The following is a 27,468-nucleotide window of genomic DNA, read 5'->3' on the forward strand; positions in this document are numbered from 1 at the left end:
CACATGGGTGATGATGAGGGGCATACAGCTTTCTTCACATGCATGATGATGAGGGTCATACAGCTTCATTCACATTGGTGATGAGGGGCATACAGCTTTATTCACATGGGTGATGATTAGGTGCATACAACTTCATCCACAATGGTTGATTAGGGGCATACAGCTTCATTCACATGGGTGATGATGAGGGTCATACAGCTTCATTCACATGGGTGATGATGAGGGTCATACAGCTTCATTCACATGGGTGATGATGAGGGGCATACAGCTTTCTTCACATGGGTGATGATGAGGGGCATACAGCTTTCTTCACATGGGTGATGATGAGGGGCATACAGCTTCATTCACATGGGGGATTATGAGGGGCATACAGCTTTCTTCACATGGGTGATGATGAGGGGCATACAGCTTTCTTCACATGGGTGATGATGAGGGGCATACAGCTTTCTTCACATGGGTGATGATGAGGGGCATACAGCTTTCTTCACATGGGTGATGATGAGGGGCATACAGCTTTCTTCACATGGGTGATTATGGACATACAGCTTTCTTCACATGGGTGATTAGGGGCATACAGCTTCATTCACATGGGTGATGATGAGGGTCATACAGCTTCATTCACATGGGTGATGATGAGGGTCATACAGCTTCATTCACATGGGTGATGATGAGGGGCATACAGCTTTCTTCACATGGGTGATGATGAGGGGCATACAGCTTTCTTCACATGGGTGATGATGAGGGGCATACAGCTTCATTCACATGGGTGATTATGAGGGGCATACAGCTTTCTTCACATGGGTGATGATGAGGGGCATACAGCTTTCTTCACATGGGTGATGATGAGGGGCATACAGCTTTCTTCACATGGGTGATGATGAGGGGCATACAGCTTTCTTCACATGGGTGATGATGAGGGGCATACAGCTTTCTTCACATGGGTGATTATGGGCATACAGCTTTCTTCACATGGGTGATTAGGGGCATACAGCTTTCTTCACATGGGTGATTAGGGGCATACAGCTTCATCCACAATGGTTGATTAGGGGCATACAGCTTCATTCACATGGGTGATGATGAGGGGCATACAGCTTTCTTCACATGGGTGATGATGAGGGGCATACAGCTTCATTCATATGGGTGATGATGAGGGGCATACAGCTTTATTCACATGGGTGATTAGGGGCATACAGCTTCATCCACAATGGTTGATTAGGGGCATACGGCTTCATTCACATGGGTGATGATGAGGGGCATACAGCTTTCTTCACATGGGTAATTAGGGGCATACAGCTTTATTCACATGGGTGATTAGGGGCATATTTCTACGTTCACATGGGCGATTAGGACATATGGCTACGTTCATGTGGGCGATTAGGGGAATGGGATCACAGGTGAATGCGAACAGTTGCAGCCGAGAAACCTGTACAAAGCAATGACAGGCTAAGGCAGAGCCCATAGATGATTCCTTTTTCTTTTTTCTTTTTTTTTCTTTCTTCAACCAGCGGGTTGAACAAACAAAAATGACTCAATTCCCCCAGCCACACATTCAAGGTTGATGGGGGAATCCTCCCACTGTGGCTTTGTATTCTGACAGCAGAGAGACTTACCTTTTAGAATACACTGATCAACACTGTCAGCTATATCCCGCTGCGCTGATTAAGCAGAAATTTTCCAAAAGGGCTGTTGCACAAAAGTCGATTAGTAGATTGACTTCTGTACCCCAGCCTGCCCATACATGGATTGAAATTCAGTCATTCCCTGCTGATCTGGACTAATTGTAATCCATGTATGACCAGCTTAATGGGAGCCGTGTTCACATATATCCACACATCCAGTGGTTACCTGTGGTTAGAGACGGATGTCCAAGCATGCATGCAGACAGTTTGCACCCAGAACTGATCGTCCCTAACTACAGGTAACCGCTTGATGTGCAGATACATTTATTACATACCACCGTCACTTTACACAGTACTTTACATATATATATTGTATATTCACATCAGTCCCTAACCCTCAAGGGGCATCCAATCTAAGGTCCCTAACTCACATTTATACATACACATACTAGGACCAATTTAGACAGGAGCCAACTAACCTACCAGCATGTCTTTGGAGTATGGGAAGAAACTGGAGTACCTGGAGGAAACCCACACAGGCACAAGGAGAACATGCAAACTCCAGGCAGGTGGTGCTGTGGTTGGGATTCAAACCAACAACCCTAGTACTGTCAGGCAGAAGTGCTAACCAATTAGCCACTGTGCTGCCCATACATGAGAAAAGTCACAGCTCCTGTCAGCCTGTCATTTGTACGGGCTTCCTGATCACAGCTGTTTAAATACACGTGTGATCCCAGCCATAAGAATCCCTGTCTGTCCCTAATCGCTGTGTGAATGTAGCCGAAATAAAAGGAATAAATAACATAGTCAGATCTTCATTTGTGCTGTGCGGAGGGAGGTGCAGACCCAGGTGCTCTTTATATGCCCATATACATGTATCCTAAGATTCCCTAAAGCTGCAATTGTTTACATCTGATCATTATATACAACCAAAGTCATGGAAGAGCTTTACAAAGCAAAAACAGACAAACTGTCTTGATATACTAAACTATCACATAAATAAATCAGTATCAGTATTTTTCTTTTCTGCAGTTTGAAATAATCGGATATATATGTGACATGTGCCGTTTTCCATTTCTGCAGCTCCATGACTGCGTGTCAGTACTGTACTGCCACAAATTGCTGTCACCCTGCCTCTCTCCGTGCTTCAGGATTATCTCTGACAGAACAGTTGCTGTTTATTTCTTTTAAGAGACATCAAAACATATTTTTGTTTTATCCTAAAAGCATGCAGGGAAATGCCAGAAGAGGATTCCACGCAGCCAGGCTTGGGGATGAGTGTACACTGAGTGGGGAGGGAGCGTGTGCAATGTCAGGAGAGAGGTGGGTGTTCCCTATACTGGCTGGTGGCGGAGGCTTTGTGTGTGTATGTGAATCATGACTTTGTACAGGTGGCAGCTGCTGAGCATGTCACTGGGAGGTTGTGACTCACTGCGGGAGGCCCGACATTACTGTATAGGCACCCAGCTGCTACAATGCTTCCTACGCAGTGCCGCTGGGCCCTGCAGCGTCATCTCTCTCGGGGACAATCGGCAGGCCTTGAAATGTTGCTGAGCCAAGATATGTCTGGCTGGATTCAAGGGGTTAGAAAAAAACGTGATGACAAAAAAAAGTTCGGTCTGCTGATCTGAAATAACTTCCGTGTACCAATCAAGTGTTGTGTTAGGGATGCACAAGAAAATCATTTCTTTGCAGATTTAAAGTGTAACTAAATCATCAGCACAACATTGCTTATGCACAGGATATAATGTCATTAAAACCATTTGCAACCTATTTTCCTTCCTAATAATTTCTATGCGCTTTCTTTATCTTTGAAAATTGTATTGCAATGCACTGATCCCCTTATCTTCCTGTGCATGCACCAGTTGTATAGATGCAGTTCCATCTGCTACAGCAGTGGGGAGCTGCTGTCCTTTACAAGAGGTTGAGGTCAGTGCAGAGGGAGTAAAGCCGGCCTTTTTTCTACCTGTGATAGCACATATACTGGAATTATGGCGGTTTTTCAGATGTTATTATACTTCGGCACGGAGAGGTTTTTCTATTATTATTATAATACAGGATTTATATAGCGCCAACAGTTTGCACAGCGCTTTACAAAATGAATGCAGACATTACAGTTACAATACAATTTGGTACAAGAGGAAACAGAGGGCTTTTCTAAGTTATATGTCCAGCTTATACTTTGATTGAGGCGTACCTCCCTGTGGTGCTAATTTACCAGAGATATATATCCATTTCCTGATTTTGAGTAGGGACGTGGTTGTTCGATCTATATGCTCCTGTTTTTCCCTTTATGGGCTTTAGTCTTGCTACTAGATATGTACTATCTATACATTGGCGCTCTGGAATTGCTAATATGATATCTATGAGTACCCATCTTTGGTCTCTGCCTCCCCTTGGTTCAGGCGGAAGTGATTATATCCTCAGAGTTGTCATGCTGTTTTTAGATATTTGACACATTTGAGCGTAAAGGTCTGAAGAAGGGGTTGTTACCGTGAAACGCGTAACTTTTCACCCTCAACTCATTATGATTTCTGTAATATAATCTGCTTTTATATTTTGTTTGAAAAAAATTGTGATATGTTTTATATATATCAATTTACAATTTTGAGTATAGGTATAGGGTATAGGATTATAACTTTTTTTTTTTATAATGGTTGAACTTGATGGACTTTTGTCTTTTTGCATCCAGACTATGTAACTATGAAACAATTTTGATTTCATTTGCTTATATATACACCGATAGGTCACTCTAGATGTCCCTACTTTCTTTCCTCGTTTTTGTATACTATTTTTAGGGTGGTCATCTCCTGGTGTATGTATATATATATTTCACCTCACTGCTGCAGATGCAGCCTCAGCACATATATATATTTTGACTAAAGCCAGCCATGGACAGTTCGAATTTCAAGATTTGAACCATTTATGGGTTGGCTGAATGTACCCAAGTTGGATAGAACCAGCCTGTTGGAGTTTACATGCGATTATTGCTAGCGGCTATTATAGCCGCTAGCAGTAATCACTGTGTTCTCTCAGCGGGTAATGGACTTATGAATAGAAGACAGACTGAAAGGTCCTCCCTCTTCATTCATATATTGTGCATCTTTAATAGAAGCTGTAATACAGCTTATGTGAATGGAGCAGTTGGATGGAAAGGGCGGGCATAGTCGGGCACTCTTGAGGAGAGCCTTTGACAGCTGCCACAGTTCTATTAGCCTCCGCCACAATAGAAGATTACACAGGGGGCATGGATGGAAGATGATATCACCTAACAGAAAAGGCATCGTCACAGGGGACACATCCTACTGACTGTAAGTTATGTTCCTAGTGCTGATTTTTGTTCTTTTTAATTTTGTCTGTGCTTAGGCTCTATCTGTTTAAGTCAGGTCTAAACCCCAAAACACAAATGTAATATTTTGCAGCAAGTGCAGAAAATACTAGTTGATCTTGCCAGAAACGTAGCATTCTTGTAACTTCCTGTGAATTGATATAAAACCAGAAACTACTTATCATCAAGCTATCTTCTGTAAGCTACTAAGTCGCCCACCACCAATGTAATGGTGACGAACAGAGGAAGATGTAGTCAAAACCTGGGTGACAATCATGGCTCCCACCATAGATACATTGGAGTGAGTAAGTATTACCACTATAGGACAGGAAGTGTTTTATTCCTAGGATTACCAGGTGAAAAATTAAAGTAGTCACCACATCTAAAGACTAGTAAGCTGCAATATATTAAATTTTTTGTTTTAAGGCTTTGAGATTTATCAAGGCCATGTGTTGTGAGGACCAACCTAAGCAATTTATTTAGTTAGTGACCAGTCAGGCAGGCACTTGTTCTAAACAGCTGTTGGTGGACCTCAATGACAGCATACAGTCCATTAGTGTATGGTCAGCTTTAAAGTGGAATAATACTGCACTTGTAAAAAGGCAGTACTTACCTTTAATCCAGTGCACACCCCCCCCCCCCCCACCATAGTAAGTCCTCTGCATCTTCAGATGTTCCCATGTTTCAAAGTTGAATGACCACCAACATCATTCAAACAGCTTCTTCTTAGCCCAGGATATCATGGATCCAGCCTCAGAAATAGTGTCCGGCTTGGGCACTGAAAAGTGCTCACACCTCTTTACATGAATATTGTTCAGTCCATGGCCACAGTGTATACAATCAAGCACCGCACCTAGGCATGCAGACTGCATCTACAAACATGTGAAAGAATGGGTCGCTCTCAGGAGCTCAGTGAATTCAAGCATAATACCGTGATAGGTTGCCACCTGTGCAATAAATCTATCCGTGAAATTTCCTTGCTGCTAAATATTCCACGGTCAACTGTTAGTGGTGTTATAACAAAGTGGAAGCAACTGGGAACAACAGCAACTTGGTCACGAAGTGGTAGGTCAGTGTATGCTGAAGCGCACAGTGTGCAGAAGTTGCCAACTGTCTGCAGAGTCAATAGCTAAAGACCTCTAAACTTTGTGTGGCCTTCAGATTAGCACAATAACAGTGCGTAGAGAGCTTCATGGAATGGGTTTCCATGGCCAAGAAGCTGCATCCAAGCCTTGCATCACCAAGTACAATGCAAAACATCAAATGCAGTGGTGTAAAGCACGCCGCCACTGGACTCTAGAGCAGTGGAGACACATTCATTAGAGTTACAAACCACGCTTCTCTGTCTGGCAATCTGATGGGCATGTCTTGGTCCTACGGTTGCCAGGAGAACGGTACTTGCCTGACTGCATTGTGCCAAGTGTAAAGTTTGTTGGGATTATGGTGTGAGATTGTTTTTCAAGGGTTGGGCTTGGCCCCTTAGTTCTAGTTAAGGGAACTTTTAAGGCATCAGCATACCAAGACGTTTTGGACAATTTCATGCTTCCAACTTTGTGGGAACAGTTTTGAGGATGGCCCCTTCCTATTCCAACATAACTGTGCACCAGTGCACAAAGCAAGGTCCATAAAGACCTGGATGAGCAAGTTTTGAGTGGAGGAACTTGACTGGCCTGCAGGGAGTCCTGACCTCAATCCGACAGAACACCTTTGGGATGAATAATAGCAGAGACTGCAAGCCATCATGTCTGACATCAGTGCCTGACCTCACAAATGCTCTCCTGGAAGAATGGTCAAACATTCCCATAGACACACTCCTAAACCTTGTGAACAGCCTTCCCAAAAGAGTTGAAGCTGTTTATAACTGCAAAGGGTGGGCCAACCAAATATTGAACCCTACGGACTAAGACTCGGATGCCATGAAAGTTAATGTGAGTGTAAAGGCAGGCGTCCCAATACTTTTGGCAATATAGTGTGTGTGTGTGTGACAATTGAATCACTAATTGAAAGGGGCATGTTCAAAATAATAGCAGTGTGGAGTTCTATTAGTGAGGTCATTCATTCTTTGAAAAACAGGTGGCAATTATTGCCCTTATTTAAGTGCATTTCTCTCTGAAATTCTGAGGAAAATGGTTCATTCCAGACATTGTTCAGAAGAACAGCATACCTTGCTTAAAAAGTTGATTGGAGAGGGGAAAACATATAAAGAAGTGCAGAAAATGATAGGCTGCTCAGCTAAAATGATCGCAAATGCTTTAAAATGGCAACCAAAACCTGAAAGACGTGGAAGAAAGCGAAAAACTACCATTCGAATGGATAGAAGAATAGCCAAAATGGCAAGGACTCAGCCAACAATCAGCTCCAGGAAGATCAAAAAAGGTCTAAAGTTACCTGTGAGTACTGTTACAATTAGAAGACGCCTATGTGAAGCCAAGCTATCTGCAAGAAGCCCCCGCAAAGTCCCACTGTTGAAAAAAAGACGTGCTGAAGAGGTTACAATTTGTCAAAGAGCACATTGACTGGCCTAAAGAGAAATGGCGCAACATTTTGTGGACTGATGAAAGTAAGATTGTTCTTTCTGGGTCTAGTGGCCGGAGACAGTTTGTCAGACGACCCCCAAACACTGAATTCAAGCCACAGTACACTGTGAAGACAGTGAAGCATGGTTGCGCAAGCATCATGATATGGGGATGTTTCTCATACTACGGTGTTGGGCCTATTTATCACATACCAGGGATCATGGATCAGTTTGAATACATCAGAATACTTGAAGAGGTCATGCTGCCTTATGCTGAAGAGGAAATGCCCTTGAAATGGATGTTCCGACAAGACAATGACCCCAAACACACCAGTAAACGTGCAACATCTTGGTTCCAGACCAACAAGATTGATGTTATGGAGTGGCCAGCCCAATCCCCGATCTTAATCCAATAGAAAACTTGTGGGGTGACATCAAAAATGCAGTTTCTGAGGCAAAACCAAGAAATAGAGAAGAACTGTGGAATGTAGTCCAATCATCCTGGGCTGGAATACCTGTTCACAGGTGCCAGAAGTTGGTTGACTCCATGCAACACAGATGTACAGCAGTTCTCAGAAACAGTGCTTATACAACTAAATATTCATTAAGTGATTCAAAGGAAAGCAAAATCTTCAAACATTTTTCAGTTTATATAGTGAATGTTTGAGTTTGTAAAGAAGAATACAAACACTGCTATTTTTTTGAACAGTCTAATATTCACTTTTCTTCAAATTTTTTAGAGGAACAACACAAATTTGATCTATTTTTCTTCATGTTTTGATTTGGAATAGAATGTGTAGTGTTCCCAATGCATTTGTATGTATGGAAATAAAAGCTATTAGAAGGATGTTGAGCTTTATTCACTTTTTTCAACACACTGCTATTATTTTGAACACAACTGTATATCATATTTAGAGATGGGTGGTTGCTTAATAGCTTGAATTCTGCATGAAGGCTCTAATTGGGTGCATTGTTAAGCATCGTCTTCCTTATGCTCACCAATGTATGCAAAGGTCCATTATCACTGCTGTGTATTACAATCTGATTTTTTAAGCATGAGTGTCTTCTGCTCTCTAAATAGAATTTGGATTTCCTCCAGCATCTCAGCAGGGATCATAACATTGTCCTTGATTTCTCTGTAAGGTTTCAGACATCTTTAGCAAGCTGAATGATTACTGATTCCTATAATATTTATTGGAAAGCGGAGTTTCAGCCTGGTCTATAGAGCTTTGTAGAAGTAGTAAGCACTAAATTATGTTTAAATAATGTTAGTAAGCACTAAATAATGTTCTAGAACTATTGTGAACTGCTCCAGCTCAAATTTTAAAATACAAATCTCTCCCATGCTATGTCCTTCCACATTACAATTGCTTTCTCCCTTTCCCTTTAGAGCTTCATTCATTTAACCATCAATTTCTCTCTACAGATATTTCTTTGCAAGTCCCCTCCAAGTACATAATCTCTCGCTTTCTCATACAGTTCTTTCATTATATGTTTCAAAGCTTTCTCTCTCTATCTCCAAGTCTTTCTTGATGGAAGTGAGACGACTGTCAAATTTATTGTCACTGTAGTGTTTGCAGATAATTATGCTTTTATAGTAATAAATTACTATGTGACTCAGAAGCCGAGCGACATAACGTCATTGGTGCAAGTAGGTGAAGTATATTCTAGCTACTAAGCATGAGGTAGACTTGAAATGTGAACTGGCTGTACGGGAAAGAATCTGTGACAAGTTTCTAGGAAAGCTGTTTTTCCACCGTAGATGAAATTCTACAGCCTTTGTGTATTGATACATGAAAACAGGAGGGGGGGGTTTCTTCGTTCCTTAAACCTTCTCTACCTGTCCAAATGGAATTACCTAACTTAGAACAAGTAGATATGGAAAAATTTGAAGAAGACCTGAAGGCAGTGTTAGAAGAGACCGCAGAAGATTTCTCACCTCCAGCCTCCCATACACCTGATGTCAGGGCTTTGCGAGGTAAGCTTGCCAATGTAGATATTCTGACTTTTGCTGTGCACAAAAGCCTCAGTATATCACACTTGATTTTCCTCAGTCTCTTCAGGCCACTCTAGGTACTAAGAAACCTGCAAAGTCTTCAAAGACCTTTTCCATTTATGAACAAATAGAATGGGCAGCTTATGACATTGGGTTTCTTCTGAAAAAATGTCACCCCTCTTAGAATTATTGCTGGGCTATATATAGTGGAAAAATAATTCACAAAAAATTAGACTGTTCCAGTAGTAGACCCTGTCGTCTTAAATATCCTACCGTGCCTATAAAAGATGCTCCTTCATTTACTTTTGCAAGTAAAAAAATGTGCATTTATTATTTTTGTCAGAGGAGCCGGTAAAGCATTTCACCAGCGATCAGTTGATCATTGATGCCATGCAGATCTCCTGCAGACCTGTCAGAATATCTGCTTGCGGTATGGGATGTACGACCAAGCAGATCTTCTGACAGGAAGCTTCAATTAACTACCATGGTTCTCCACAACGCCATGGTAGTTCATTGAAAACTACAAGCCCACAGTCGCTAAGACTGTTGGCAATTACAGTTCATTAATTCACGGAAGTCCGTGTCTCACTGTATTATCTGTCAGAAAGAGGGGGGCGGCATGCTCTGCTGAATCATTGGGAACGTGTTACGTGTTCCACTCTACAAACAGGTGGAACATATGTAACATGTTCCCAAAGGTGAACTTATCCTTTAAGGATGTTGTAGATAGAAAGTTGGAAACGCTTTTGAAGACCCTCTTTACTTTTGCAGGTCCAGCCATGCAACCAGCTATTGCTGCATTATCTGCTTGTCAAACTGGAGCTAATTGAACTAGAATGATGAACACTCAACAGAATCCTATATTTCAGGAGTAAACTCTAGTGGAACATTTATAAACTTGGCCTTCAGCCTTACTTAGCTGTGTTGATGCTTAGAACAAGTCATGACACAAACTTCCAGAAGGGCTCTCGTTTTTGTCCATATACGCAAAATGTTATGGTTGAAAGCCTGGTCAGCTAAATCAGCCTACAAAAGACACCTCATATGTATGTCTTTTGAAGGAGGATCTCTTTTAGGTGAAGCACTTGACAAGTTCATAAAGGATGTCACAGGAGGAAAGATCTTTCTCCCACAGCGGAAGGCTTCAGAACCCCTCTTCTACTTCGCAGATTGCCCCATGGCTTTCCTCAGGCTTCAACTTTAAATCCCTAATTCAACCCTTCCTTTTCACACAAGACTTGGAACACAAAACCCACAGAGTCTGTCACAGAGCCTTCTCCACAATGAAGGAGCACTTTAACCCATAGGAGTAAGGTTTATCACTCACGGTTTGAATTCCTCTGTGTCACATACAGTCATGGGCAAAAACATTTGCTCCCGTGTATTTCTGTTAGTGCACCACTTCACCCAGAAAATTGTTGCAATCACAAATGTTTAGAAATTCTCATTTTTATTTCTTTTATTTGTATTGGTATGACACAAAAAAGTGGAGACACAAAAAGCCAGATCTGACATATTCCATGCAAAACCCCAAAAATGGTCTGGACAAAATGATTGGCACCTTCTCAAAATTGTAAGAAATAATTGCATTCCAAGTTTGGGATGCTTCTGTAATTTGTAATCAAACTCATTGACCTGTATTAATTAACAGGTGCTGACAATATAGACATCACACTGGCAACCAGTTAAAATGGTGAAAAATGTACTGAATCTTTCTGTTGTGTGTCTCTGTGTGCCACATGGAGCACGGAGAAGAGAAAGAGCAGCAAATAATTACAGTCATGGCCGAAATTGTTGGCACCCTTGATATTTCTCCAGGAAATCATGTATTTCTCACGAAACGTATTGCATTAACACATGTTTTGCTATACACATGTTTATTCCCTTTGTGTGTATTGGGACAAAACAAAAAAAGGGAGGAAAGAAAGCAAATTCGACATAATGTCACACAAACCTCCAAAAATGGGCTGGACAAAAGTATTGGCACCCTTTCACAACTGCGGATAAATAAGAATGTTACAAGCATGTGATGCTCCTGTAAACTCACCTGGGGCAAGTAACAGGTGTGGGCAATATAGAAATCACACCTGAAAGCAGATAAAAAGGAGAGACGTTCACTTAACCTTTGCATTGTGTGTCTGTCTGTGCCACACTAAGCATGGACAACAGAAAGAGGAGACGAGAACTGTCTGAGGACCTGAGAACCAAAATTGTGGCAAAATATCAACAATCTCAAGGTTACAAGTCCATCTCCAGAGAACTAGATTTGCCTTTGTCCACAGTGCGCAACATTATCAAGAAGTTTGCAACCCATGGCACTGTAGCTAATCTCCCTGGTCGTGGACGGATGAGGAAAATTGATGAAAGATTGCAACGCAGAATAGTCCGGATGGTGGATAAGCAGCCCCAAACATGTTCCAAAGACATTCAAGCTGTCCTGCAGGCTCAGGGAGCATCAGTGTCAGCGCGAACTATCCGTCGACATTTAAATGAAATGAAACGCTATGGCAGGAGACCCAGGAGGACCCCACTGCTGACACAGAGACATAAAAAAGCAAGACTACAGTTTGCCAAAATGTACTTGAGTAAGCCAAAAGCCTTCTGGGAAAACGTCTTGTGGACAGATGAGACCAAGATAGAGCTTTTCGGTAAAGCACATCATTCTACTGTTTACCGAAAACGGAATGAGGCCTACAAAGAACAAAACACAGTACCTACGGTAAAATATGGTGGAGGTTCAATGATGTTTTGGGGTTGTTTTGCTGCCTCTGGCACTGGGTGCCTTGACTGTGTGCAAGGCATCATGAAATCTGAGGATTACCAAAGGATTTTGGGTCGCACTGTAGGGCCCAGTGTCAGAAAGCTGGGTTTGCGTCCAAGATCCTGGGTCTTCCAGCAGGACAATGACCCCAAACATACGTCAAAAAGCACTCAGAAATGGATGGCAAAGAAGCGCTGGAGAGTTCTGAAGTGGCCAGCAATGAGCCCAGATCTAAATCCCATTGAACACCTGTGGAGAGATCTTAAAATTGCTGTTGGGAAAAGGTGTCCTTCCAATAAGAGAGACCTGGAGCTGTTTGCAAAGGAAGAGTGGTCCAAAATTCCGGGTGAGAGGTGTCAGAAGCTTATTGATGGTTATAGGAAGCGACTGATTTCAGTTATGTTTTCCAAAGGGTGTGCAACCAAATATTAAGTTAAGGGTGCCAATACTTTTGTCCAGCCCATTTTTGGGGTTTTGTGTGACATTATGTCATATTTGCTTTTCTGCCTCTGTTTTATATTTGTTCCAATACATACAAAGGGAATAAACATGTGTATAGCAAAACATGTGTTAATGCAATACCTTTTTTGTGTGAAATACTTGATTTTCAGGAAAAATATCAAGGGTGCCAACAATTTCGGCCATGACTGTATCTAAGGATTTGAGAACAAAAATTGTGGAAAAGCATGGGCAATCCAAAGGTTACAAGTCCATCTCCAGAGATCTTAATGTTCCTGTGTCCACTGTGCACAACATTGTCAAGAAGTTTACAGACCACGGCACTGTAGCTAATCTCCACAGACGTGGACGAAAGAGAACAATTGATCAAAGATTGCAACAAAGGATTGTTCGAATAGTGGCTAAAGAACCTCGATCAACTTCCAGACAAATTTAAGCTGACCTTCAGGCACATGGTACAATTGTTTCAGCTCACACTATACGTCGCCAACTTATTGAAAAGGGACACTATGGTAGGAGACCCAGGAGGACCCCACTGCTGACACAGAAACATGAAAAAGCCAGATTGAAGTGTGGCAAAACTTACCTGAGAAGACCAAATCTTTTTGGGAGAATGTGCTGTGGACAGACGAAACAAAATTACAGTTTTTTGGTAAAGCCCATCATTCTGCTGTTTTCAGTAAAAGAAATGAGGCCCTTAAAGAGAAGAATACAGTCCCTACAGTCAAACATAGTGGACGTTCACTGATGTTTTGGGGTTGCTTTGCTGCTTCAGGCACTGGATGTCTTGACCGAATGCATGGCATTATGAAATCTGAAGACCACCAAAGAATTCTGTGCTGCAGTGTAGGGCCCAGTGTCAGAAAGTTGGGCCTCCGTTGGAGGTTAGCAGGACAATGACCCAAAGCACTCACAACTGTCTGAAAAGGGCCAATCTAGATTGTTCAGGCTTATAGTTGCGTAATAAACTTCCAAAAGTCAAGCCCTCCCTTCATCTTGAATTCCTAACTCTCCTCCTGGACACAGCCCAGGCAAAAGTTTGCCTTCTAGTAAGCGCAATATTTTCTAACTAGTAGAACTCCAAGCAAAAAAAATCTATACATGTCCGTGTTGCTGATTTCCTACCTTCACTGACAATGTCATCCATCTTCTGGTTCACTCAGTAGTTGCTCTGAAATAGCCTATTCATTTTCAAATCAAACCGTTATTTCCCTTTGGTTTCCTGTTTGTAAGACCAGTGGCTGCTATGCCTCCTACTCCCCCAGCCACTGGTCTTAGCACATCCCGTCTGTAGTTCTTTCTCCAGGAAGCAGTGGTGGGAGGATCGGGACTGTCAGACACATTCACCTTGTACAGGCCTATTGTACCTGCCCATATTCTCTACAATTCCCTCTGGTTGATAGGAACTGTAGTTTCCTTTTACTGCAGAGAGAGAGAGGAGAGGATATGATGTAATTCCTGCTGTTACACCTCCTCCTTGGCAGAGCAGATGTTTTTTGAATTACAAGGATGAGGTCATGAAAATTCAATTAGACTTTTCCCCTAAATGGTAAGGATTTTCAAAATTTTATCAACTGTTTAGTGTTTTGTGTAGGGGGTATACTAATGGGTGATTTTTTTTTGCCTATCCCAGAGTTTATATTTAAGGTCTCGCGCTCTGGCTTTAAGATCCAAGAGACATCCCTCTGTGAATTTCTGTATGAGAGGCCTTATGGTTGCTTCAGTTGATGTTGTTTCCTTCGCTGAGTTCCACTCAAGGCCCCTCCAACACAACATTCTGCTCACCTGCAAATTGCACACTTCATCTCTTGACTTCCTTATGCTTCTCTGCAATGGTGGTGGATACCAATTCAGCCTTCGAGATGGTAAAGTCTTTTTTTTCCACCCTCATGGAAGGTGATAACAACAGATGTCATCCTCACAGGCTGGGGGGGGGGGATTGTTTCAGTCTTTCACAGTTCAGGGAACTTGGTCACCTGTTCACGGCCAGGGACCCAGACTGTAGGCCCCCGGCCCCTGAAAAGAGAAATAAAATGGTGACTTTTCCATTGTTCTGAGAATACTCAAGAGTGTTCAGAATAATGCATTTCCTGGGAAATTCTCACCCAATTATGCTTCAGTTATTGTTTTCTGAAGCATCCAATAGGGAGGAGAAGGAATCAAGATTGATACTGCACTGTTTTGTACTCTGGCACTCTGCTGGAATGATTCTGCACTGGGCCTGGGTACCCCTGCTGACCTGATGGGGTTGAGGCCTTGCCAACAGTGGTGAGTGCAGAATCTAGTTTGTTGCCACCAGAGAACAATGTCAAATCACCTAAAGTGTTCCCCTTATACAACATAAGATTTATATATGACTGAGATGAAATAGCTTGTGTGACACCAAATCCTCATGCATGGTCAACTTTTTTTTATAAAGAAGGCAGAGACAGCAGGATCCATAAGCCTGGTTGGTGTTTGTAGTGGTGGTGGTGGTGCTCAGCCCCAATCTCAGGACTTTGGATGTCCTTCACAAAGGATATTGATCCAGGTAAATAACATTCCTAAAATACGTTAAAGTGGTTGTAAACCTCATACATAAAATATCAACAAAGCTGTCAGGAATCTAGGAATGACCAGAAAGGTGTGGACTGCCACAGGGAAACGCAGGCTTCAGGTATAGTATAATAATACAGTTTATTATTAGCCACCCAGATATATATAAACGCACAGTGAATAAACCAACCTTCCACTAATCTTAGTACGTGCAGGAACACAGGCGTAGTCAGGGCTGGAGAGGTGGAATGGTCAGGCCGGCCGTAGGGTTCTGTAACGACCACCTGGTGGTACCTGTAGCGGTCCTCAGGGCAGGATTCCCCAGGGAGCGGAGTCTAAGTCCCAGTCTGCTTATTCACCAAGGCCCCTGATGGTGGGGATGGACTTGGAGCAGACAGTAACCAGGTCGCGGCACCTGAGTACACTTGCTCGTGGTAGAGGGATCCGCCAGAGGTATGTGCAGGTAGAAAGCCTGATGTGAAGAGGCAGAAGGTGTGAGCAGGGATCCGTGCAGGATGGATGGATGGCAGAGTAGTTAGCATGGTCAGACGGACCAGGTCAGCAACGTGCGGGCAGCGAGGTACCGAAGGAGCAGGCAGAGAATGGTCAGGGTCACAAGCTGGGTTCAGTAACTCACGGGCAGCGCGGTACAGAGGATCAGGCAGAGAATGGTCAGGGTCACAAGCCGGGTTAAACAGGAGACAGTCAGCAGAGGTCAGGATCAGGCAGGGTCAGCAACAAATCAGACAGGCAGAGGCACAGGAGCACAGGAACACAGGATACAAGATACAGGGGCTCATGGGAAACATACACCAAGGCCCTGACCACAGGCCTGGTCATTCCTTAAATACACCTTCTGCAATCAGCCCAGGTGTTGGCTGATTGCAGGAGTGAGCTTCTGGCTGCTGAGAGCACCCGCTGGTCAGCCCTGGTACTGCAGCCCACACGGCAGGTGAGTCCCACCACCATTGGCGAGTCCATTTCTGACAAAAGCATATCCCTCTATAGTGCGTACTTGTTTCAATTAAGAGCACTTGTCTTTTTCCTCTGCTATCAGCATGAATCACTTCTGACAAGTTTTCCTGACACCAAGAGAAAAATGGTGACAGGGGAAGGATCTCCAGCAGATTGACAGGCTCATCTGTGTTTCTATGAGTTGTGTGGAAGGGGGGGGGGGTCTCTTACCTCCAATCAGCATTCAGAACTTTCCTCACTGAGTGTAACCTCAGCTCTCCACCTCCTTTTTTCTGAACTCTCAGGCAAACTTTATAAATTCAGCACTTTGAACGTGTGTAGAGAGGTCTGCAGATAGACAGGTACAACTGATATAGGAGGATTTGTTTCATCTCTGTGTATCACCTGTGGAAACTTGCTTCACTAGGTATATGTAAGGGTTTACAAATACTTTAAATGCATTTATAGTCTTAAAAGGTATACCACAACACATCATAAGCCCAGACAATGCATTTACAAGGCAGCTGATGACTACCAATGTGCGTTTGCACTAAATCCAAAATAGCAACAATGGCAGCTGCTCAAATCAGATTAAAACTAGCAAGAAAAACGTGAATGCAAAGCTAGCCATCAATATAAGACAATGCAGCTATATATATATGGTTGTATCCCATGGGGGTTGTGGTAGTGAGAACCCTGCACATTGTTCCCAGTCTCCTGCCAGCATTCGTGGGAGGTCTCCCTGTCATCATATAAGAGCATCCATTTGTTTTTCATGATGAAGAAATCAGCTGGAGGGAGCCTACATAGCAGAGGGAATAGATCAGACAACTAAGCTGGTGAGATATAGCCACCTGAGTCCCCAAGAGCTAAAAATAGCCAGCGTGTGATTCCAGCCATATCGGAAATATCCTTTTATTGTCTGCTCATCTATTAATTGTGTTCAGCTGATATTCTCTTTGGTTTAAATAGTTCTACAGACAGAGTGATCATTTTGTTTTGTGGCCATCTCTTGTGTAATACAGAGACAACTTGCTCAACAGAGTGCGGGATGAATAAAATTACCTTCATTGGGACATAATGGAGCATCATTTCTTAAAATACATGATTCATACATCTTAACAAAGAGCGCTACCATGGCTGAGCTATAATTTCCTAAATAGCATTTTTCTTTCTGCTTTTCAGCCTAGTATTAAATCATTACTGTGTAACAATTGTGTGTGGGTTATGGGTACTGTCAGAAAAAGCACATTAGTTGGCCGTTTATATATAACATGAAGAACAATTGTCTCAGAACTTCGATAGTTATCAAACCTTTCATGAACAGAGGTCAATTGATAACTAAATGTTCAGACCACATGTAGCAGCATTAAAGAGGTTTTAAACCCTAAAGCAAAATGTATTATATTGCAGCATACCAATTCTTAGATGTGATGACTGCATTGGTTTTTGTTTTGGTTTTTTTTTAGGCTTTCTTTTTTTCTATTTTCATCTAGCGATCCTGCTAGTAAGTCTGTTTTTGAAAAAAAACAAGCTCTTGTCAAATGTATCAGTTACAGAGATGAGACAAACCATTCAAAACTGGGAGGGGTGCTTACAATGATCAGCTTTTATTTATGTAAAACCTATATCCCAAAAGACTGTTTCCTGTAACTGCTGTTAGCTGGAGTTTGGCTTCAGTTTATGTATCTAAATCTGCTAGCACAGGGCTTAAATTTTCAAGTTTACTAGCCAGGTCTTAAAAGTTACTCACCACCAGTTGTCCCACCTAACCCCTACACTGCCCCACCCCTAATTCTGCCCCTAAACACGCCTGCATAAATTATCTCATGAATTAACACTGTTAAATGTTTTCTGTAGAATAATGTTACAAAAACAAATATTAATAGCAACAACGTTAACAATATTAACATAAAGCAATGTAAACATCTCCTTCTCCAGTCCCATTTCTCCCATTCCATGTCCTCCTCCTTCTTCAGTCCCATCTGATCAGAGACTGTGGATGTACTACAGAAGATGATCAGAGACTGCAGATGTACTACAGGAGATGATCAGAGACTGCAGATGTACTACAGGAGATGATCAGAGACTGCGGATGTACTACAGGAGGTGATCAGAGATTGCGGACGTACTACAGGAGATGGTCAGAGACTGCAGACGTACTACAGGAGATGATCAGAGATTGCGGATGTACTACAGGAGATGATCAGAGACTGCGGACATACTACAGGAGATGATTAGAGAATGCGGACGTACTACAGGAGATGATCAGAGATTGCGGATGTACTACAGGAGATGATCAGAGACTGCGCACATACTACAGGAGATGATTAGAGAATGCGGACGTACTACAGGAGATGGCCAGAGACTGCAGACATACTACAGGAGATAACCAGAGATTGCGGACGTACTACAGGAGATGGCCAGAGACTGCGGACGTACTAACAGGAGATGATCAGAGACTGTGGATGTACTACAGGAGATGATCAGAGACTGCGGATGTACTACAGGAGATGGCCAGAGACTGCGGACGTACTACAGGAGATGATCAGAGACTGCGGACATACTACAGGAGATGATCAGAGACTGCGGATGTACTACAGGAGATGATCAGAGATTGCGGACGTACTACAGGAGATGATCAGAGAATAAGGACGTACTACAGGAGATGATCAGAGACTGCGGACGTACTACAGGAGATGGTCAGAGACTGTGGACGTACTACAGGAGATGGCCAGAGACTGCGGACGTACTACAGGAGATGGCCAGAGACTGCGGATGTACTACAGGAGATAACCAGAGACTGCGAACGTACTACAGGAGATGGCCAGAGACTGCGGATGTACTACAGGAGATGGTCAGAGACTGCGGATGTACTACAGGAGATAACCAGAGACTGCGGATGTACTACAGGAGATGGTCAGCGACTGCGGATGTACTACAGGAGATGGTCAGAGACTGCGGATGTACTACAGGAGATGGTCAGCGACTGCGGATGTACTACAGGAGATGGCCAGAGACTGCGGATGTACTACAGGAGATGGTCAGCGACTGCGGATGTACTACAGGAGATGGTCAGCGACTGCGGACATACTACAGGAGATAACCAGAGGTTTTACACTGTGGCGGTTTTTATTGTCTTTACCCCAACCTGCATGATTGAGATATAAAGGTGGACAGGCAGCGGTGCTGCATGAGAGGGTGACCTGACTTTCCTCGTGGGAGGTGTGAGGGAGTGGTGGAAACCCCTGGTTATTGAGTGCAAACTGGCCCAGGATTGGTGGTTGATAGTAGTGTATAAACTTCTATGGATTCAGTCTGCCCCCAGCACACAGTATACGGCTCCCATAGAGACTGTTGGACCACAGAGCCACTATGAGCAGCACATGACACCAAGCTTGAACTTGGTTGAAATAACTTGTGTGCTCTAAAATAATATATTTCAGACAGGGTTGGTAAACTCACTTGTGTCCGGTCCTAGGCACACCGCCTATGTCATCTCCAGTCCCCCCCCCCTCCCCCTGCAGCATCATGCTCCACACTCCATGTGAGCACACAGTACAGAGCGGGTGTGGCCAGGGAGATCTCAGCAGCTCCCTCATTGAACACAGGGAAGGAAACAGGGGTCTGAACATGCAGCAAGTGACCTCCACACGGGCTGCTCCCTCAGTACGCCCAGGACCCCTACATAAGTATGGGTTGTTCCCCTCCCCGATGCGACCCTGCAGCTAGCCCATCCCGTATACATCAGAGGTAGCGCTGCATTCCCCAGGCAGCAGGAAGGGGATGGGGCCAGGCCAGGAGCTCCACTTATGCTCTTTTTAAAAACTACTTGTCCAGGGACTAAATCGGGGCCCCAATCTACTTGTCCTGATAAAAAAATATTTTTTTTAACCAAAACCATATTTAATTCGGAGGTGATTTTAGAAATGTCGGGGGGGCTTTTAAAAACAAAAGAGGCTTTATGGCGACTTAAATGTGTAATATTTTTACCATTGCACTGTTTATCTCCTCCTCCCCTCCTTGCCTTTCTCCAGCACTGCACCCAGGGACTAGCAGGGAGGGGAGAGACCTTACAGTGTGATGAACAAAGATTGGCTGCTCATCAGGAAAGGGTGGGTCAGGGCTTATACTTTATCCCTTTCGCTGCCAGAGCCGTTTTTTGCACACGTTTAAAAAATAATTTTAGGCCTGAAGATTACACAAAACCCCCAAACATGATATATTTTCTGAAAGCAGAGGCCCTAGAGAATAAAACCGTGGTATTTCTAATTTTTTATGTCACATGATTTTACCGCAAAATTTTAGTATACAAGTAAGTTAATTTTATGGCACAAAAAAACAATAAATTACCCTATTTTTTTGTAAAATATAAAAGATGAGGTTGCAGCGAGTAAATAGATATCCAACTTGTCAAACCTTAAATTTGTGTGCGCCCATGAAATGGCGATGAACCTCAGTACCCCATATTTTCTATAGGTTAACACCTTTAAATCTCCTTATAGGTCTTCAGTTTAGTGCTACAAAGGAGTTCTGGTGCTAGCATTATTGCTCTCATCCCAGCGTGCGCGGTGATATGTAACATGTGTATCGCAATCAACGATTCCATGCGTAGGCTCCCCAGCGTGTGCATTTACATTTGTACGTGTGTATATGTGGGGGTGGGGGCCTCAATATTTTTTTTTGGGGGGATGGTATGTGTTTGGTGTAACTTTAATTTTTTACAATTAAAAAAAAAAAACTTTTTTGTCACTGTTTTTTTTTTTCATCACATAGGGGACAAAGTCCCCTATGTGATGGTTTTTGGTGACAGGTTCTCTTTGAGACATTCATGCATGTCTCCCCTTTGCTCCACTGAATGTAATGTGGTGCACAACTGCACCATATTACATTCATTCCCGGGATTGTATTACAATCGCTCAACAGGGACCCGGAACTGACATTGTACCGTCACATCTGGGTCAGCACAAGAAGGGGAGTGGACCTGTCCGCTCTTCTCCCTTCTCTGTAGCTTGCCCATCGGCGAGCTGGGCATGCAGATGGACAAGCAGAGCCTGGGAAACCTCACGCCCGGGGCGCGGAGAGGCCTGCACTGCCTGCCGCCGATTGCTTCACCTGACAGGTGAGCCCGCTGCTTGCCTGCAGCAGGGCTAAAGAAAGAGAAAAACTACCTGCCCGGCACCCATAACTGCATGTCCTGGGCGTCGGGCGATAGGAATCAAACATTCCTGGAAACCTAGAAAAAGAAAACTAATGCACCCACCACATCTAATGTTTGGTAATCTGCAATATACTACATTTATGGTTTGGGGTTTAATACCACTTAATTGTATCAGTTAATATTGCAGCTTACCTTTTCTTAGATGTGGTGGCTGCTTTAGTTTTCTTTTTCGTGCTTCTTTTTCAGCTGGTGATTCTTCCAGTAACACACTTCCTTGTCCTTGGGTGACAACACTCCCTCACTGTGCTGCAACAATGTTACCCTAAGGCAGGACTACAAAACACATTTCCTCTATTCTTCATGACGCGGGGGAGCTGTTCTCTACTGCACAGGGATAGTTGCTTATGCTGGCTTATAACAGTCCGAAAAGGCAGAGAGCACAGGAAAGTATTGACCCAAAAGATTTTTGGCAGGATCAAACAATATATATTTTTGGCATTCATGCAACAGATTTAACAAAATGTTTTTAATAGATTCAGACCAAAGGGAGAAATTAAGTTCATCATTACGATTTACATACTGTACACTTATTTGCTTAGCTAAGCTATTTCTAGAATGTTTTTAGGGACATCATTTTGATACTCTTTAATTAAATGCTCACATTTCTTATTATAGGCTGAAAAAATGTGGAAAAAATAGTTTTAACTTTATCATTTTTTTAACACTGTACTGTTATTTTTAAGAAGAGTGAACAGAGAAAGAAACACATTAACCACTTACCCCCCAGAGGATTTACCCCCCCTTCCTGATCAGGCCATTTTTTGCGATTTGCGTGGTCCTGCAACACTGCACTCAATTTTTTTTTCCACAAGTGGAGCTTTCTTTTGGTGGTGTTTGATCGCCTCTGTGGTGTTTATTTTTTGCACTATAAACAAAAAAATATAAAAAAAAGACCAACAATTTTAAGAAAAAAAACAATATTTTTGACTTTTTGCTATTAAGCATATCCAGTAAACAAAATGTAAAAAATTTTATTTTGTCATAAATTTAGGCCAAAATGTATTCTGCTACATGTTTTTGCTAAAAACAAAATCCCAATACGTGTAAATTAATTGGTTTACGTGAAAGTTATAGCGTCTACAAATGGCGGTATGTATATTGGAATTTTTTTTTTCCGTTTATACTAGTAATGGCAGTGATCAGTGACTTATAGTGGGACTGCAGCAGGCATTCTGACACTGGGGGGAGGACTGACAAACTGCCACTGACATCCCCAGTGACACTAATACAGTGATCAGTGCTCATAAAAAGCACTGACACTGTACTAATGACACTGGTCAGGAAGAGGTTAACATCTGGGGCGATCAAAGGGTTAACTATGTGCTATGTGCTGTTTTACTGTGTAAGCACGTTGCTTTGTATTGCTCTGCTATGCAGACCAATACAAAGCAGTGTGCAGGAGCTGACAGGGGAGAGATCTGTATTGTTTACATACAGACCTCTTCCCCGTCAGTGATACTTGGCGATCGCCAGGTGCTGGCGGGGAATCACTGTCCGGGACTCAGTGGTTGACAGCTGAAGCCACCAATGGAGGCGAGGGTAGGGTATATATACATGATTTTGTGCAGCCCTGCCACCCTATAGCAGTATTTCTGCTATAGGGTGGCAGGAAAGCGGTTAAGAGCTGTCACTGACAGTTGTTTACAAACAAAGCCATGTGATTGCAATGTCATATGATTTGGAAACACGCTGATTAGCGTTAGTAGAGACTGATTGCATTAATCCACAGATCACAGGGAGAAGGATTTAGTGAAATATGATATCTAAAGGGTTCAGGAAGATGATATCTAAGAGGCAAAATCATTTGAATTTGGGTCAGTAGGTTAACTTAAATGTTGGCCCCACCAGCTATATGTATTTTCCCCACTTTCCTTCCCGCTGTGCTCTATTCAAGCCACAGGGAGAAAAAATATTAAAGTGGCATTTCAGCTTACCCCTAACTAGCCTTAAAATTGTCCTCTCCTCCCTCATAACACCTATGCTAACTAACCTGTATAAGATAGATGTATATACGTACCCATTTTCACATTGTTCGATCTGGTCATGTGACCCTATGTCAGCCAGTGTGGCTGCAGGAGAAAAGAGGGAGTGCAGACAATGGATGGGCTATTGAAGTCTATGGATGTCATCACCACTCCAGGCTTTACTAGCTGTTTTCAGGCACTCTCTCCTCTCCCCTGCAGCTGCGCTGGCTGACATGGCAGATTACATGACTGGAGCTGGCTGCAAATATGTAAGTATGTACATCTTACATACACAGGTTAGTTAGCATAGGTGTTACGAGTGGGGTGGGGCAGTTTTAAGCTTAGTTAGGTGTTGAATTCTACTTTAAGTCCTGTGTTAGATCACCTGTAGCAAGCCCCTATACAAGGCTCTGTTTGTGTCAGCATTGGGCAGGGAGTGGGAGTACGGAAATTGCTCCTGTGCTTCTAGAAGTGTTCTCAGTGGTGTTTCTGTTTTAAAAAATTGCAGTCACCCATATGTCTGTGCTTACAGAGTGGATTAACAGGCTATGGCAGCATTTTTTATTTTTTGGTTTTTTTTACAATAAAGCTGTACATTTTTTTTTTATATTTTTCTGTCTGATAAAAAAAAGCTTCACCTCCTTGGACTTTGTATTTTGACAGGAGGACCCAGTACTGTCAGGGCCACCCACATTAGAAATAGTGTATGGCCAGTTTTACTGCTATGCTGTAAATAGACATGAATAGCCAGCTTAGAATCTCATAAATGAGTAGGGACAGAACCCTCGTTTTATCTTTTCAGATAAGGACCTGTAAGGTTTTTAAATTGATCAGGAACACTTAACAAATATGCAAGCAGTGCTGGGCTTTCTTTTTAGAAAGCCCTGCATGTTTTTTGAAACAACATTTATGGAAGCAATATTTTTAAAAAATTATTATATTTTCAAAATATATATTAATATATATTATTGTATTATATAAAGAATAAAATTGACCAAACTTGTATTTGCTTTCCTTTAAACTAAGGATAAGGTGACGGGACGGGGGTAACATAGGCACTGTAGCTCTTGGGACACACGAGGACTCTGTCTCAATCTGAGTAAACACTGAAGTGATGACCTACCTTGTAGCAATAGGTGATGACATCCTATAGTGTATTCATACAATTATAATGTACCATACTTCATGCATATATTAATGTGGTGTATTTGAAGCATGCACAGGTATAAAAGAGCTGCTGTGTCTGTCTCTCAGCACTCTCTCCCTGCTTCTTGCTGCTATTGCTTCCTGTATATAATGGGACAGCTGCTGCTTGTCATCACTTGTTCTCAGCCTGCTGCTTCTCTCCACAGAAACCAAGGCAGAATTGGAAGAGTTGATGTCGGACATCAAAAAGACAGCCAACAAGGTTCGCTCCAAGCTGAAAAGTGAGTGATCGCCACTTCTCTGTCCACCTTTGTTCTCACATGTACAAGATCTACAAGCGCGAGAAGTACTGATTTCTGCAGTGTAGCCTCATGTACACCACTGTGGTTAGGGATCAGCAAAAAAACTATTACTTTTTTATTCCTACTGTTTGAATTCTAATATTGAAAACATACTACACTGCTCAAAAAAATTAAAGGAACACTTTGAAAACACATCAGATCTCAATGGGGAAAAATATTATGCTGGATATCTATACTGATATGGACTGGGTAATGTGTTAGGAACGTAAGGATGCCCCATTGTCTGATAGAAAGGAAAATTATCAACCTACAGAGGACTGAATTCAAAGGCCCCCCCCCCCCCCCGAAAATCAAAGTGAAAAAATGATGCTGCAGGCTAGTCCATTTTACTGAAATTTCATTGCAGCAACTCAAAATGGTCCTCAGTAGTTTGTATGGTCCCCCATGTGCTTGTATGCATGCCTGACAATGTCGGAGCATGCTCCTAATGGAGATGACGGATGGTGTCCTGGGGTATTTCCTCCCAGATCTGGCCCAGTACATCACTGAGCTCCTGGACAGTCTAAGGTACAACCTGGCGGCTGCGGATGGACTGAAACATGATATCCCAGAGGTGTTCTATTGGATTTAGGTCAGGCGAGTGTCAGGGCCATTCAATGGTATCAATTCCTTCATCCTTCAGGAACTGCCTGCATACTCTCACCACATTGTCATGCACCAGGAGGAATCCAAGACCAACTGCACAAGTTTAGGGTCTGACAATGGGTGAAAAACAGTCATAAAAGATGAGTAGGTACAAAAATGTCAGTGGCCTCCACCTGTAAAACCATTCCTGTTTTGGGGGTCGTCTCATTGTGGCCCTTCTAGTGCACCTGTTGTTAACTTCATTAACACCAAAGCAGCTGAAACTGATTAACAACTCCCTCTGCTACTTAATTGACCAGATCAATATCCCAGGAGTTGAATTGACTTGCTGCTATACTCTGATTAAACAGTGTTCCTTTAATTTTTTTGAGCAGTGTATTAATATCAAGGACTGATGTACATCTATGCATTGCAGGAACACATATGTTAACATGCACGTTAGCGCAGTTTGCAGCAATTGTGCTGCATGCATTGAAACATTGAGTTGCCATTCATTTTGACTAGCACCTCAATGCCCATATATCCCTGCAACATACCATATTGTGCAGAAATGTTATGGCGTGTCAGTCTTTTGGGATGTTTTGGTGCTTCGGAAGCCTATTGATTTCAACAGCCCGCCTTAAGTGCTAGTGAAGCCATGACATTTTTGTACCTTAATGCATGCCTTGCCTTAAGGTAAGAAATGTTTAGGTCAGGGGTGCCCAACCTATGGCCAGTGGAGCCCTCTTATGTGGCCCTCGACCTCAAACCAGGGAAGCACAGGCCTGGGGTCAGCAACCAGTTGATCGCCATCTTGGCTTGTTGACCCACCATCCCAGAGCATTGAAGTGCTTCAAGCCGGCGCCAGCAGCAGAGGAAGCAGCTGGCCGCAGAGAGACCGGTACTTCCTCTGTGGCGCCGACTCCTGTCCCAGGCAGAGTGATACCATGTGCACTTCACCTGGGACCTTTCTAGCAGTCTGGAGAGCGATTCCAGCTGGAAGAGGAAAGGAAGGTCAGTTTATTAAACAACACATACACTGCGCTTTTGCACCCACCCATATTAGTGCCTGTAAAAGGATTAACAACTATTGAACTGCTTGCACACTGATCCACGGGTGATAAAACCTGGCAGGGGTTCTAATGCCTCACCACAACATCCAAAACTACAAAAAAAAGTTTTGGCTTTAGGTACAGCTGGTAAAATAAGTACTGAACACATCACCATTTTTCTCGGTAAATATATTTCTAAAGGTGCTATTTGCATGAAATGTTCACCAAATGTCGGTAACAAACCATGCAAGACATACATACATACAAAGAAACCAAAACAAATAAAATCAGAAGTTAAGTTATGTGTAATAAACTGGAATGACACAGGGAAAAGTATTGAACACGCTAACTGAAATTTATTTAATACGTTGCACAAAATCCTTTGTTGGTAATGACAGCTTCAAGACGCCTCCAGTATGGAGAAACTAGTCGCATGCATTGCTCAGGTGTGATTTTGGCCCATTCTTGCACACGCAGTCTTCAAATCTTGAAGGTTCTGGGGGCCTCTTCTATGAACTCTGATCTTTAGTTCTTTCCATAGATTTCCTAATGGATTCAAGTCAGGTGATTGGCTGGGCCATTCTAGCAGCTTTATTTTCTTTCTTTGAAAAAACTGAGAGTTTCCTTGCCTTCGTGTTTGGGATCATTGCCTTGCTGAAATGTCCAACTTCATTTCATCTTCATCATCCTGGCAGATGGCAGCAGATTTTTCTCAAGAATGTCTTAGTACATTTTTCCATTCATCTTTCCTTCAATGATATGAAGTTTGCCAGTACCATATACTGAAAAACAGCCCCACACCATTATGCTCCCACCGCCAAATTTCACTGTTGGTATGATGTTTTTGGGGTGATGTGCAGTACAATTTGCCCTCCATACATGGTGTGTATTAGGCATCCAAAGAGTTCCATTTTGGTCTCATCTGACCAGACAATATTCTTCCAGTATTTCACAGACCTGTCTACATATTGTGCAGCAAACTTTAAACAAGC

General features: G+C 42.8%; 1 protein-coding gene across 3 annotated transcripts in view; it reads left to right on the forward strand.

Moving 5' to 3' along the window:
* STX1A (syntaxin 1A) overlaps positions 1–27,468 on the forward strand; it is a 206,861-nt gene that overhangs the window by 144,485 nt on the left and 34,908 nt on the right. For all 3 annotated transcript variants that reach the window (XM_089657314.1, XM_089657322.1, XM_089657306.1), the window contains exon 4: positions 24,705–24,779. In XM_089657314.1, coding sequence (XP_089513440.1) covers positions 24,705–24,779 — 75 coding nt within the window. The remainder of the gene's footprint in view (positions 1–24,704; positions 24,780–27,468) is intronic.

This window comes from Staurois parvus, unplaced genomic scaffold, assembly GCF_062004578.1.
Source record: "Staurois parvus isolate SC_StPar_1 unplaced genomic scaffold, SC_StPar_1.0 ptg000029l, whole genome shotgun sequence".
NCBI lineage: Eukaryota > Metazoa > Chordata > Amphibia > Anura > Ranidae > Staurois > Staurois parvus.